Raw genomic sequence first — 14,304 nt, 5'->3', positions numbered from 1 at the left:
TATTATTTAAATAAAAACTCTGAACATCAAGTTTATTTTATCACAGAAAATCTGAGTTAAGCCAAGAATTCACCTTTTAATAGGTCTACTTTCATATTTGAATTAAGTGTATGTATATTTATCATGATTTTTAATTTCATAAGTACAATAGATATTTTAGAAAAAAATTTAGCTACAAAGTAGAAAAACAGTATAATTTATGTAATAAATCTTAAATAATTCTTTAATTCGTTAAAAGTAATACCTTAAATATAAAAGACTATCTTAATTAAATATTTTTAATCAGATATATATAATAAGAATCAGATAACCGAACCCATAAAATTATATGATAATTACAAATTTGGCGTTGAAAATATGATTAAGACTTAGAGACAAATTCTAACATAGTTGGATCCTGTTGTTCTTATCTGGTTTTAAAAATTTAGGAATATTTTTCGGTGTGGGAGCTAAGAAAATCAGAAGAAACAAGGGAAATGGGGATGAAGATGCTTTAATGTTTTCTTTTTCTTTTTAAAGAAATACGCTCTTATCTGATTAATATTTTATGAGGATTGAATTATTTTCGGGTTCATGCTCTCGGAAAGAGGTCTAATAATTTGGACTGGCTTAGATCACGAGACAATTTAAATCAATTCATAAAAATTTTAATTAAAGCTTATTAGTATATTCTTGTCTGAAACTCATTTGTCTAATCATTTAACAATTATAAAAATATAATGAAATTCAATTTCTCCACTTCACCTAAGGAGTAGTACACTTCATCTAAACACTTAAACACTTTCTTATATTAAGTGAGCTCACATAATCCTCAAGAAATATATGTTGACGTGATAAACATGCAATTTTTTTAATCTCTTCAAATCGACACAAATATTATCTTCAACTAACATTCATCATCCTAACATTATACTCATAAATAAAAAATTCAATTATTAAGATCCGCGTATAATTAATCTCCCTTTATAAAAACCTCCACACAACGTATAGAATCTAAACTCTATTAAAGTAGAGCTTCAAATCCCTCAAATCATCATTTCTATAGATGGATTGCACCATCTACAATTTAAACTGTTTCATTCTAATCACACTTCACACCCCTTCCATAGCTTCAATGAATTTAAATTATTTGTGATTTTACATTTAAATTGAGTCTTTTCATTCGATTATTTTTCGTGCCCAATTTTTTTTTTTTTTTTGTCTTTATCTTTTAAATAATGTAAAAATTAAAGATTCCAACTTAACTTTTTCAATGTATATATCATGTGCAAAGTAAAAACTTAGACGTGTGTGTGCATGAGATTAGGACAAATTGTTAATCGAGTTAGATAAATATATTAATTAAACAATAATAATTTATTCCATTAAACAGCTACGTCAAGAAATTAAGAGCCAATGGTTGTTTTCAAGACATTTCTTAAAGATAGTTGATATATTAAACATAATAATTGACAAATTCATTCAACATTTAAAAAAAAAAATTTGAGAAAAAAACCTGGCCTGCTTTTATTAAGTAAATAGAAAACCCACATTTAAAGAAAATAAAACAAATAAAAGGGAAAAAGGCCGAGGCCCAAAAGCATAAAACAAAACTCCTAAAATAATAATTAAAAAAACCTAATAAACCCTAAAAAATCATCTGCCCGTCTTCATTTATTATCCCTGTCTTTTTTCACAATTTCTTCATTTCATTTCCAAGGGAGATTCGTTTGACAAACTATGAAAACAATGACTCAGATATCCCTTCAGAGAGCTTGATTCGCTAATTAATTACTCTGGTATCTGAGCAAATTGAGCCAGATATTGTCACTGTCAAAAACATTTCTTTTCCCCAATCTTTTCCCCAATCTTCCAAAGACTCAGATATAGGTATCCCTGTTTTATCATTTCCTTGTCATATCGTCGATGGTTCCTTATCCCCAACTTGAACTCGTCGATTGTGTTCTTCTTCCATCGCGTTTATCCTCCTCGACGGCCTGGGTAACAGAACTGGGGAGTCCGTTTCTCAGATAAGTATCTGCTTCCCTATTGAAAATAATACCATATATGACTAATATTTTTTAAATATTAATAATAAAAGCAAAACACTAGTCAAATACTAATTAAGAACAAAATAAATCAATGCTACTGCTAATTAATTTAGCTTTGGTGAAAATGACGAAACACTTGAACAAATCAATTGAAGTTGTTTCTACTCTGTTTACGAAGTTTGGAATATAATGAGAAGCATCTTCATCTACTAACAATTTTAACAAACATGGAATATTCTCCGGCTATTTATATACAAGTTGTGATTTAAGTATTAGTATTGAATATGAGGTTGCGTTTGTCGTATTGAAAATAAATTCTGAAAAATAATTTATTTTCTAGAAAATTTTAATTTTTTTTTTTTAGTGTTTGATGAAAAATTATCCTCCGATATCAATTGAGATAAGAGATAAAACTGAATTGGCAAGGTATAAATAAAATACATATTATATTAAATTTTAAAATAAATTTAAATCGGTATGTATAACGTTTATATCAAATACAAACCTATTATATGTTAATAAAAGAAAAGTTTGCATATAAATTATGGTACAAATCAGACTACGACTACGAGAGCAAGAAAGTGAGTGAAAGAAAAAGAAAATAAGCAATGACAAACTTCAGCAATGGAGTCCACGTTCTAATGATCCCATTCCCAGCATCGGGACATATTTTTCCCCTTACGGATTTAGCCCACCAAATCCTCCTTCGTGGCTTAACAGTGACGATCATGGTCACACCCAAAAACCGTCATTATCTCAACTCGCTCCTCTCTTTACATTCTTCTTCCAATCTTCAAACCTTGGTCCTTCCTTTCCCTTCCCACTCTTCAATCCCTCATGGTGTCGAAAATATGCAAGACGTCGACATATCTTTTGTCCCAGATTTTGAAGCTGCCTTGAGTAAGCTCCATGATCCTTTAGTTAACTGGTTTGAAAATCACGTTTTGCCTCCTACCGCCATTGTTTCCGACATGTTGCTTAGTTCTTGGACTCCTTTGTTAGCTTCCCGTCTTGGGGTCCCGAATGTATGTTTCGTCGTCACCAATGCTCATGCAGTGTCTTCTTGGTGGGTGAATGATCTTGATTCCATGCCTGAATGTTATAGGAAACAGCATCTCGGTTGTATTCAGAGCTGGGGTTTGGTCTTCAACTCGTTTAATGAGATAGACAATCAAAAGTTGAAGCTCATAAAAGAAGAGTTAACCGAACACGATCGTTTATGGGCTGTTGGTCCTTTGCTCCCCATTAAAGGTAGACTAAGTTCCCTTGGGGAAGAACAATATCAAGTTATGTCGTGGCTTGATTCTTGTAAGAAAGTTGGCAAATCAGTGGTATATGTCGCATTTGGAACACAGATAACATTGACGAAGCAACAAATGGAGGCAGTCGCTTCAGCGTTAGAAGAAAGTATGGTTCGTTTCATTTGGGTTGTAAAGGAACCAATGAAAGGACTGGGAATTGTTGATGATGATGATCGAAACGTGGTTCCACCAGGGTTCGAAGATCGTGTTGCAGAGAGGGGTGTTGTGATCAAAGGCTGGGCACCCCAGTTGGCTATCCTTGGCCACCCTGCGGTTGGTTCGTATTTGACTCATTGTGGGTGGAATTCTGCACTTGAAGGCATCCTTGCCGAGGTTCTCTTGCTTGCATGGCCCATGCAAGCTGATCATTTCCATAATACCGCGCTGTTGGTTGATGAGTTAGGAGTTGCGGTTCGAGTTTGTGAGGGTTTAGAGACTGTCCCTGATGCATCCAAACTGGCTCGAGCCTTGTCTGGTTCCTTGACCATGAACCTGCCTGAGAGGATTCGGACCAAGAAGTTAAGGAAGACTGCACTGGACTCCATTAGAGAAGGTGGAAGTTCTTATAAGGCTTTAGATGGCTTTGTGGAACAACTATCTTCTCTCAGTGTAATGAATAGGGAGGAAAAGTAATAAGATGAACCCAGGAACTGTGAACTTTAATTAAATAAAAAATTTCCACCATATATGTTGTTTTTATATTGAAAAAAAAAGAGTGTAAATTGTTGATTGAGTATTAGTTCGACGTAAGTATTGTTGTCAATGTAGAAGGTCGTAGATTTGAGTGTGTTGAAGTGCATTATTCTCCTATTTAAGTGTTGGGAGAGATTATGAATAATTTTAGGTTTTGTATAAAAAAGAACAAATATAATAAGAATTTATAATGAGATTAATATTAAAAAATTGTCTAAATTACCATACATTGCATAAAAAACTAGACTACGACACATCTACTAAGCGAGTCCAAAAATTTAAGTAAAAATGTACTTAATAAAAATTGATATAAGAATTAAATAAAATTTTAATTGAAATGTTAAAGTTGACTATTTAAAAATCATATTGCCTTGCTTTCAAAGAAAAACCATAAGATCTTAATCAAATTTTACAAAATTTTTATTGATTTTATATAAAAGATAAAAGATAAAAAATTCTCATAATAATATAATTTGCTTTGTAAAAGAATGACTTTATTTGTTTTTTAACTGTGTTGATATCTAATTGACTCAAGACACCAATTCAACCTAAATTTTAAGTGTAGTATAAATTAGATGTGAACATGGTCGGGCTCAACTAAACATTTAGGTCCGTTTGTTAGGGCTTGGGCCCGAAAAATAGGCTTAAATTTTTGCTCAAGCCCGACCGAGATAAAAATGTTAAAATTCGGGCCCGACCCGACCTGCTCATATTAATTTTTATATAATTTTAAAATATATATAATACATTAAAGACACTAAAAACATCACAATAAATATTTTCCAACAAATTGAAAATAAATTTTAAAAAATATGTATACTTAAATAATATTAAGATAGACGCAACTAGAGGTGATCACGGGCCAGGCCAAGCCCAGACAAAATTCTAGGCCCGCTTCCTAGGCCCAGTCCGGCCCAAAATATGGGCCTAAAAATTTTTCCAAGTTCAACCTAAAATAAAATTACTAAGCCGAGCCTGGCCCCGCCCAATCAAGCCCATATTAATTTTTTAGCTTATTTCATTAAATAAAAAATTAAAAATATAATAAATCAAAACATATAAAAACATAAAAACAAATATTAAAACAAGAAACAAATAAAATGTGAGACTAAAATAATTCTTAAAACAATACAAAATTGAAAATAAAATAAAAAGTATTTATATTAAAATTGGAAATAAAAAGTAAATATGATTAAAAATAAATAAAATTATTTTTATATAATTCGGGCCGACGGGGCGAAAAAGTTTTACCAAGGCTCGCCCGTTTTCTAAACGGGCATCGTTTTTTGCCTAGACCCATATTTCGAGCCTATATTTTTACCCGAACCCTCTCATTTTTCAGGCTGGCCTTCGGGCCAGGTCGGGTAGCCCAACCCATGATCACCTCTAGATGCAATTTAACAAGCAAATGTCTTTAAAATAATAAATAAAATTAGCAATAAAATAAGTTTTATACAATATCCAAACAATAATAACAAAATAGTTGCAACATAATAATAAAAAGGTAGCAAAACAGAGAGAAAATAATATTAAAAAAAGATTTTTTTTATCCTTTAGTGAATTTGGGCCGGGTCCGGGCCAAAAATACCTTACTTGAGGATTGACCCATTTTTTAAACGGGCTTTATTTTTTGTCCAAGTCTATTTTTCGAGCTTATATTTTTGCCCAAATCCTTCCACATTTTAAGCAGACCTTTAGACCATGAACAGGTCTAAATAAATAAAAATTTAGATTAATGAATTTGACGTAAGTGAACTAAATGGCACCAACTAGTTAATATATAAATTATATATTAGTTAATATGAAAAGGCTTTGTCTATTTTAATTTGTATTATCATCTTTTTCTATTACAATGATTATTTAAATTTAGACTAATTTTGAAAAAGGTTAACACTGGGTAAATATACCACAACTTGATATTTGTATTGTCTCCTTTAATAACGTGTTATCACCTCTAATTAGTAACAATGAATTACTATAAAATTATAAGTTAAAATAATAAAATATTTATAACAATTTCTTTTTAAAATCGAACCAAAGTGATAGCAACCATGGAAGTATTAGACAAACAAACAATGATACCACTATTTTCCATACCAACCTTAAAGAAAAGAAAAATAAATAAAAAAAGGGAAAAATTCATACTACCATTTCATATACTTGGCGAAAAAGATTTTCCACCTCTCCATGGGACACTTTTTCCCCATACTTTCTCCATATTTGTGATGCTACCATTTGACAACTGAGAGTAACTCATTGGATCTATATTTGCACACTTTAGGTTGAATCAATGCAATGCAACTAAGAGGCAAAATTAAAAGATTGTTTTGATTTCCCACATCAATATTGATTTGCGGAAGAATGTCTATAAACTTTTTTTGCCTTGCCTTGCAAGTTAAGCCAAAGCATTGAAACCGTCACCTCCTTTCACCATTTGCATGAATTCTATAAAATTGACTCTACCGTCACCATTCACATCCACTTTCGTTATCATCCTCTTGCAATCATCAATAGTTTTCTTTCGTTGTCCAAGTGAAATCAAAACAAATCTCAATTCATCAACAGAAATATACCCGTCCCCATTCTGGCCAAAAACATTGAATGCTTCCTTCATATCATCCTCTTCATCCTTATCACTTATAAGGGATCGATATAATTCACTGAACTCATCAATATCAACACAATTATCGCCGTTGGGACCAACCTTTTCAATCACTTGAGATAAATTTATTCGGGGATATAGATACCTAAGTTCTGCAACGATTCGCTCATCTCTTTCCTTGAAATTTGTCCATCTCTATTCTTGTCGAACATTTCGAAAACCGTGTTTATCTCCACTCTGTCCATTACGATAATTGCTTTGCCGGTAAAACTAAAATATACATTTAAGTTTCACTACCGACTGAAAACAACGGTGGCGGGTAAAGTTGGATCAATCCATGAGTGAGCAAAGAATAATTTAAGTTCCTTAGGGACCAAATAACAAATACTGTATAGCAACAAAATTATTAAGAAAACCAGTTGGCATTGAAAGGACAACAGAAAAACACACCAAAAACTAAAACTATTTCTAAGGTGATGACATCATTTGGGAGCAAAATTTGGAGAAAAAATAGCTGCAAAATCGAAAAATGAAACCAACCCCCCCTTGTTTTAGGACTCAAAATTAAGCATAACAATTAACCATACTAATATAACATAATGTTTTCTATATCGAATAATTGTACCGTTCAAAACAGATATTAGGGAATGAAATTTAAGAAGTTGGGGACTGGATATGTGCGTTGTGACAGTGAAAATTATATTTTCATGTATAAAAATTAATTTTTAATAAATAATTTTTAAAAAATTTAATTTATTTTAAAAAAATAAAAATAAAATATAATTTAATTCTTAATACAAAATTTTTATATTATTTATCTTTTACCTACATATACAAATAAAATAGAAAGGTATGTCTTTTGACACGTTAAAAACAAAAAGAAAAAAAAGGCAGAAAGTAGATTTATTTGGAAGGAGAGAGATAAAAAGATATAATCTGAGCCAAAGGTGGCCAATCAGAATCCAGCATTGAAATACTCCCAAATCCTCCTGATATTGGTCTTGTCTTGCCCTCCCTCACTCGTATCTTATCTAAGCCCAATCACACCTGCCTTTCTCTCTTTACCATTCCCAATTGTCACACTATTCCCACCACAAACCCAAACCATGACCACCCACTCTCTAGCATCCCTTCACCACCAATACTCTTTCCTCAAACGCCTCTCCAACTCAGAATCCATCCCCCTTCCACCTTCCTCCCTTTTCCTCCACCCCTACCCCTCCTCTTCCTCCTCCTCCACTACCAACACAACCTCTTCCACAACCACCACTTTCTCTCTTTCTCCTACAACTTCCTCCTCCACCCCCACCACTTCCAACCCTATCTCTTTTGACACCCTCAAACACCACCTTTCCACTCAGAACTTCTTCCAAGCCGACGAAGAGACACGCCGCTTGCTCATAGTTCTAGCCGGTGAAGCAGCTCAGAAACGCCGATATGTCTTCTTCTCCGAGGTCCAGTTCATCTCCGAAGCTGACCTCAAAGCTATTGACGAGCTCTGGAAACAGTACAGCAACAACAAGTTCGGTTACAGTGTGCAGAAAAGGTTGTGGCAAAAAGCCAACAAGGACTTCACCAAATTCTTCATCGAAGTGGGTTGGATGAAGAAGCTCGACACTGAAATTGAACAATACAATTACAGAGCTTTCCCTAATGAGTTTACATGGGAACTCAACGATGAAACACCCGAGGGTCATCTGCCATTAACCAATGCTTTGAGAGGAACGCAGTTGCTTAACAGTATTCTTAGCCACCCAGCTTTTGAGGGTGAAGAAGACGAAAAAGAAGCTGAAGTTAAAGGGAGTTTAAGAGATAATGGTCCGAAGCCTCTTAGCAGCTTATTTCCAAAACCAGATTATAGCTTTTGATCAGGTTTCCAATGGCCGATTATAAGTTTTTTTTTTTTTAAATCGGGATTTTCAATGGTTATTTAGCAAAATACAGTGTAAAATCTGAATTGGGTCATAAACCTTTTGGTTATTTAATCAATGTCTGTAATATTCATCATTAAGTGGTTGAAATTAATGCTACTTTTTACTGTGATTTCTTCAGTTTCTTTCATTGTAAACTATTGATTTTCTCGCATGATTTTCCAAATGGTAGAGTGACATATTGGTACTCTCCAAATATTAAATGTGGGCGTTGAAGTTCTTTAATGCTATTCCCGAACAAAATAGATATCGAGTAATAGTGTTTTTTTCTTAAAAATTATATAAGTTAAATTTGTTAGACATGATATTTTTGAAATAAAAATATTCACGTAATAATTGTTTATGGACATGAGTGAAATTAGAAAATTTGTTAAGAGAACAAAATCAAATTATAATTTTATAATAATAAAGATATAATTTTATTATTTTAACAGTTTATATTTTTATTATCTTTAAATTATTAAATTAAATTTTTATCATTTATAGGAGAGGTCAAAATTTAATTTTATTTTTACTAATTTAAAATTTTAAAAATTTAAATAAAATTTTCTATTTTAGAGGAGGTCGAGGCCCCTACCAGCACCCTAACTACGTCCCTGCTGACAAAAATAATTTTACAATAAAATTAAATTTAATAGAATAATTTTAATAGTATTAACAAATTAAATATAAATTTTAAATATGAAAAGTAGAGCTCTAAAAAAATTAATATCGGAAAACTAAATTTCAAATGTAGGATTACTACAATGAATTGAAGTATATTCTAATCTATTTATTTATTATTTTTCACATTTTATAATTTTTATCAAATAAATTTTATGATGAATTATAAAATTTACATAAAAATAAATCAACTAATTTTTTTTCAACTGCTTATAAAATAAACTTGGATAAATAAGATCAAGGATAAGTAACATAGAAAGATTCCAACAAAAGACATGTAGAGTTTTCAAATTAAGATTAATAGATATATTATTTTTAAAAATAATATTGGATTAACTGTATTAATTGATAATATATGTAAGCATTTTAACAAAAAAAAGTGTCAAAAGTTACACATGTCTAAAAAATTAATGATAATTTTAATTTATAACATTAAATAAAGTAACAATAAGTACACCACATTGCACTTTGATAAAAAATTCTAAGTCTGGACCCAACTTGGTCTGAGCAATAAGTTTATTTCTTTCGAGGTCTGGCTCAATTTAAGAAAATTAAACTTGAATCTAATCCTTCATATTTAATTTTTAGATTAATTTTTTAAATATAATACACTAAATGTACTAAAAATACTAAAATAAAAGTTTTCTAACACATTAAAAATATATTAATAAATATTATCATAAATATAATAAATGTTTTATTATATTAAAAAGCACAAATAAATATTTATTGTATTAAATATAAATTTTAAAATTTTATATTTTAGGTTGGATTATTTAGTTGGATAAGTTTTTTTTTTAAGTTTTGGGTGGTTTAATTGTTATTGTTAGTGATTTAATATAAATATAAATATAAATATATAATTATTATTTAATATATATAACTAATATATTGTTGTTTTATAATATAGTATTCGGGCTGGGTCAGGTGGGCACGAGCAAAATATCTTATCCAATACTCAACTCATATAAAAAATGAGTCTTAAATTCAAATCTTCTTATTTTCAGACGAATCTTAAACTTAAACGGATAATTCAACCCATGAATAGGTCAAATTGTAACAATTAAGTCACTTATTTCATACTAAAATTGCAAACAAAATATTATATTTGTCAATTTATTAAATATTTCTTATTCGTTTTAGTTAACACATAATAACATATTTATTATACTGTTTTCATATTCATTAAACTTAATATATTTCGTGAATTGCCTAAAATTGTTAAAATTACAAAAAATAAAATGAGTGGTCCACATCGTATCAAAAACTGAAATCCCTTTTCTTTGTATATCTCAAACATGTACCACAATGAAGAGTGGTAATATAGGCTGGTGAGGTCCGGTTTTATTATTTATTCCGGGTTGGTGAGAATTTCGGTATTTTCAATCCGGCTCGAATTATTATTTATTATAAAAATTTTAAAATATTTAAATATTGTAAAACACATTCTTAAAATTTTAATATTAGATAAATAGTAAATTAGGGCCAATGGATAGAATACAAACTTAGACAAAGAAAATATGAAAAACTTTTCCATTCATGAATACTTCTAGTACAGTTTGATCCATTCTACACTACTTTTAATGATAAAATATCTTATTTATTTAATTTAATTATAAAATATATTAATATTAATTTAAGAATGTTTTTAATTTTATTATTTTAAGAAATAAAACGATTTAATAAATTGACTCAAGATTAGCTAATCAACGCAATAAAACAAAACATTTTACGATAAAAAATTGTTGGTTTAACCTTCATTAAGATAAATCATCAAACAAAATATTTTCTCTTCAACGGATAGTTAGGGGTATTCAAATGGTCGGTTCAATTATTAACTGAATCGAACTATATAATCATTTAACCGTCAATCAAAACTGAATTTTTTTAAAAAAATTTAATTGAACCTAAATATTTCAATTAATTTGGTTGGTTAACCAAATTAAATGAAGTTTATATGTTTTTTGTCTTTTGGCTAAAACAAGTATAAAACATATAAAAAAATGCATTGAAATTAATCGAAATTTTATGTATTGAAACACTACGTAATTAAAAATACTACATAAGTCTTGAAATTAACACACAATATTAATTATTAAGTTCGTTTAATTACCCGATTTCGAACCAAATTAACCGACAATCAAAATTCTAAAAAACTATTAATCGACTTCCGATCGAACTAAATTCGACCATCGACTGATTAACCAAATTAGATTAGTTTAGTCAATTAATTTAATTTTAACCGAAGTTTAAACACCTCCACATATAGTTGTACACTAAATAAAAAAATTGTTTTTTTTTACTTAATAATTGAGACATAATCTATAAGATATATGAAACAAATTTTGTGTCGAAAATTTTAGTCACTTTAATTATTTTATTTAATTTAACTGTATCCTTGAAATTTTATCAAGTTTGGACATTCCATTCATTTTAATTGAAGAATGGGGATTATTTAAACGTTTTCATAAGTTGGGTTGATTTTAAAAAAAAAGAAAAAAAGATAGATTTATTTTTTATTAAGTTTATTGTTATTGTTTTCATAAAACTATTGTAACAACCTAATTTTCAGTGGTATCGGAATAGTGATTCGAGATCACTAAATCCGACAAATGAGTAGGAAATATTATTAATTTAGTGAGTATAAGTTAAATGTGAAGTTAGGAAAGATTTTGAAATAGTGAAATGTACTAAATATATATATTAAAATAATTAAAATTGAAAACGAGGTATCGAGACCTCGAAAATTTTAAATCGAGCCATAAATATTTTTATAAATATTTATGGAGTGTTAATAAGTTAGTGTTAAAGTTTCGTTAAGAAATTTTAAAGTACTGATAGCTAATTGAACAAAAAGGACTAAATTGTATCAAATGTAAAATTGTGGGAAATGATTAAATAGCTTAAATGATAAAAGAAAGAGGGTTTAAAAGAAAATAGACCCAAGGTCTATTTGGGCTGGACGGCAAGAGCATGAAATCACCAAGAAAATAAGGGGAATTAAGGGAAAAATTGGAAATTACAAAATTTACTTAATAAAGCTAGGACTAAAGTGGAATTATCTAGATTTCTCTTTATTTTTCTGCATCCTCATCAGCAAAAACACCATGGAAGAGCTCCCTTAAGCTGGTTTTTCATATTTTTACTGCAATTAAGTTCAATTCTTGATTATTTCTTGTAATTTTTGTGTTTTTGTGACTTTTACAACTAGGTCCATTTGTTGAATTCAATAGTTCTTGATTCTATGAAAGAAATTGAAAGTTTCGATGAATATGTGCTGGAAGTATATGATGATTTGACATAGAATTAGAGCTTTAAATTGTTTATATGCTGATTTTATTGAAAGAATTGAATAGAAAGTGAATGTTTGGGACCTAAATTGTAAAAGAGTTTGAAGTTAGAGTTTTATGTGGAAATTATGAATTTCAATAGTTATGAAATAACTTATAATGTCTAGGAAAAGTATTAATTGAGAAAATTAGTTTAATTGAGGGGTTAATTAAGCAATGACTGAATTGTATGAACTGTAAAATTTGGGGCAAAATGAAAATCAACATTTTGCACGACAGCAGCAATAGTCTAACTTTGAAAAATCTCTGAAAATTGTAGAAATCTAATTAGAGGATGAATAAAATATGAAATTAAAACTTATTGAGTCTAGTTTCTTATAGAAGAAACGGTATAAGCAATGGAATTGTAAATCATGAGATATAATAAGTTTTGTGAGACAATGTCAGAATGATTTCGGGTTCTCCTATTCTGACTTTGGAAAATCATCAAAAATTGGAGAAAAATAATTAAGGGATTAAATTTATATGTTTAAAATCCTTAAAGAGTCTATTTTCAATAGAAATAAGTGGGAACATCATCCGAATCTCGTACGATGAGATAATTAATTATTAGAGAAGAAGGGTCGGAACTGTCAGACAGAAGAACAGGGGCAACTTTAAAGAATAAACTGTACTTATTGGCTAAACCAAAAATTCTGAAAATTTTATGGTAATAAGATAAGTAAGTCTAGTTTCAAGGAAAATTAGCGGATCTTAATTTTGAGTTTTGTAGCTTAAGATATAAATAATTTAGTGACTATGACGCAAATGGACAGTTATGAATATATATAAGTAAATAGTGAAATTATTGATAATGTTACTTGTTGCATGTTATATAAATTAAGGATGTGGAATGGAAAGGAGGAGGAGGAAAATATGTATGAATATTCAGCTAGCATGGCTAATTTGTATGTTTTAGACTCATGGACTAAATTGAATAAAAGTAAAATTTTATCAGCAATTTTGTAAAAAAAAATGTTAGAAATGACCAATTTGCATGAAATGGATTATTTTATTATTTAAATTACAAAATTGAATGAAATTATTAATTTAGCTCAAGATTAAGGAAAAACATGTTTTAAGGATTAAATTGAAAAGTGTTAAAATTATGAAAAATTCTGACATTTTATAGAATTCATAGGTTGTTATCAATTTGTGTGAGAATAACGGCTGAAAATAAGGATTAAATTGCAATAATTTTATTTTATTTTAACCTAAGGATGAAATCATCATTAATTAAAAGTTTAGGGGTAAAATGATAATTTTGTTTAGAGCACTAGTTGAATGTATTATAACATGAAATAAATGAAAACGACGATCAAATTTGTTTATAAAGATCCGGATGACTTGAATACGAGACTTGAACGTGGAAAAGAAAAGATATTGGATTAATGAAATATTTGATAAATGAATCAGTAACTCCGGTAATGCTCTGGAACTCTATTCCGGTGACGGATTCGGGTTAGGGGCGTTACAACTATGTTGATTATATTTTAGTGATAAATCTTAAAATTATATATGAATTTTAATTTAATGTGTAATTTTATATATATACTTTAATTTTATGCAATTTTATACTTGAAATTTTGATTTGATTTAATTCTCATAAATTATTAACACAATTATTGATATAATATAATTTTATGTTTGTATATTGTATACACATATAATTATATTTATCCAATATAAAAATAAATTGATGTGTTTATTTCTTTAAATGTATATGATTGAATCAAAATTAAAGTTTTAAATATA

General features: G+C 29.2%; 3 protein-coding genes and 1 pseudogene across 3 annotated transcripts; 3 read left to right on the top strand and 1 right to left on the bottom strand.

The window, feature by feature from the left end:
• The first annotated feature begins 2,638 nt into the window (after positions 1–2,638).
• On the top strand, positions 2,639–3,389 carry LOC108455287 (flavonol 7-O-rhamnosyltransferase-like). Its single transcript, XM_053018656.1, has 2 exons — positions 2,639–3,316; positions 3,360–3,389. The coding sequence occupies exons 1-2, from the start codon at positions 2,639–2,641 to the stop codon at positions 3,387–3,389; spliced, it is 708 nt and encodes a 235-aa protein (XP_052874616.1).
• Positions 3,365–4,081, top strand: LOC108456448 (flavonol 7-O-rhamnosyltransferase-like). Its single transcript, XM_017755026.2, has one exon. It carries the CDS (start codon positions 3,407–3,409, stop codon positions 3,962–3,964), a length of 558 nt encoding a protein of 185 aa, XP_017610515.2. The 5' UTR covers positions 3,365–3,406; the 3' UTR covers positions 3,965–4,081.
• Positions 4,082–6,419: 2,338 nt separating this feature from the next.
• On the bottom strand, positions 6,420–6,995 carry LOC108456516 (calmodulin-like protein 7; annotated as a pseudogene).
• A 575-nt stretch (positions 6,996–7,570) lies between these two features.
• On the top strand, positions 7,571–8,669 carry LOC108455885 (tetrapyrrole-binding protein, chloroplastic-like). Its single transcript, XM_017754457.2, has one exon. The coding sequence runs from the start codon at positions 7,733–7,735 to the stop codon at positions 8,492–8,494; it is 762 nt and encodes a 253-aa protein (XP_017609946.1). The 5' UTR covers positions 7,571–7,732; the 3' UTR covers positions 8,495–8,669.
• The last annotated feature ends 5,635 nt before the right edge of the window (positions 8,670–14,304 follow it).

This window comes from Gossypium arboreum, chromosome 9, assembly GCF_025698485.1.
Source record: "Gossypium arboreum isolate Shixiya-1 chromosome 9, ASM2569848v2, whole genome shotgun sequence".
NCBI classification, from domain to species: Eukaryota; Viridiplantae; Streptophyta; class Magnoliopsida; order Malvales; family Malvaceae; genus Gossypium; species Gossypium arboreum.
Note: the sequence above shows the minus strand (reverse complement) of the source record. Positions and strands in the feature narration are given on the sequence as shown.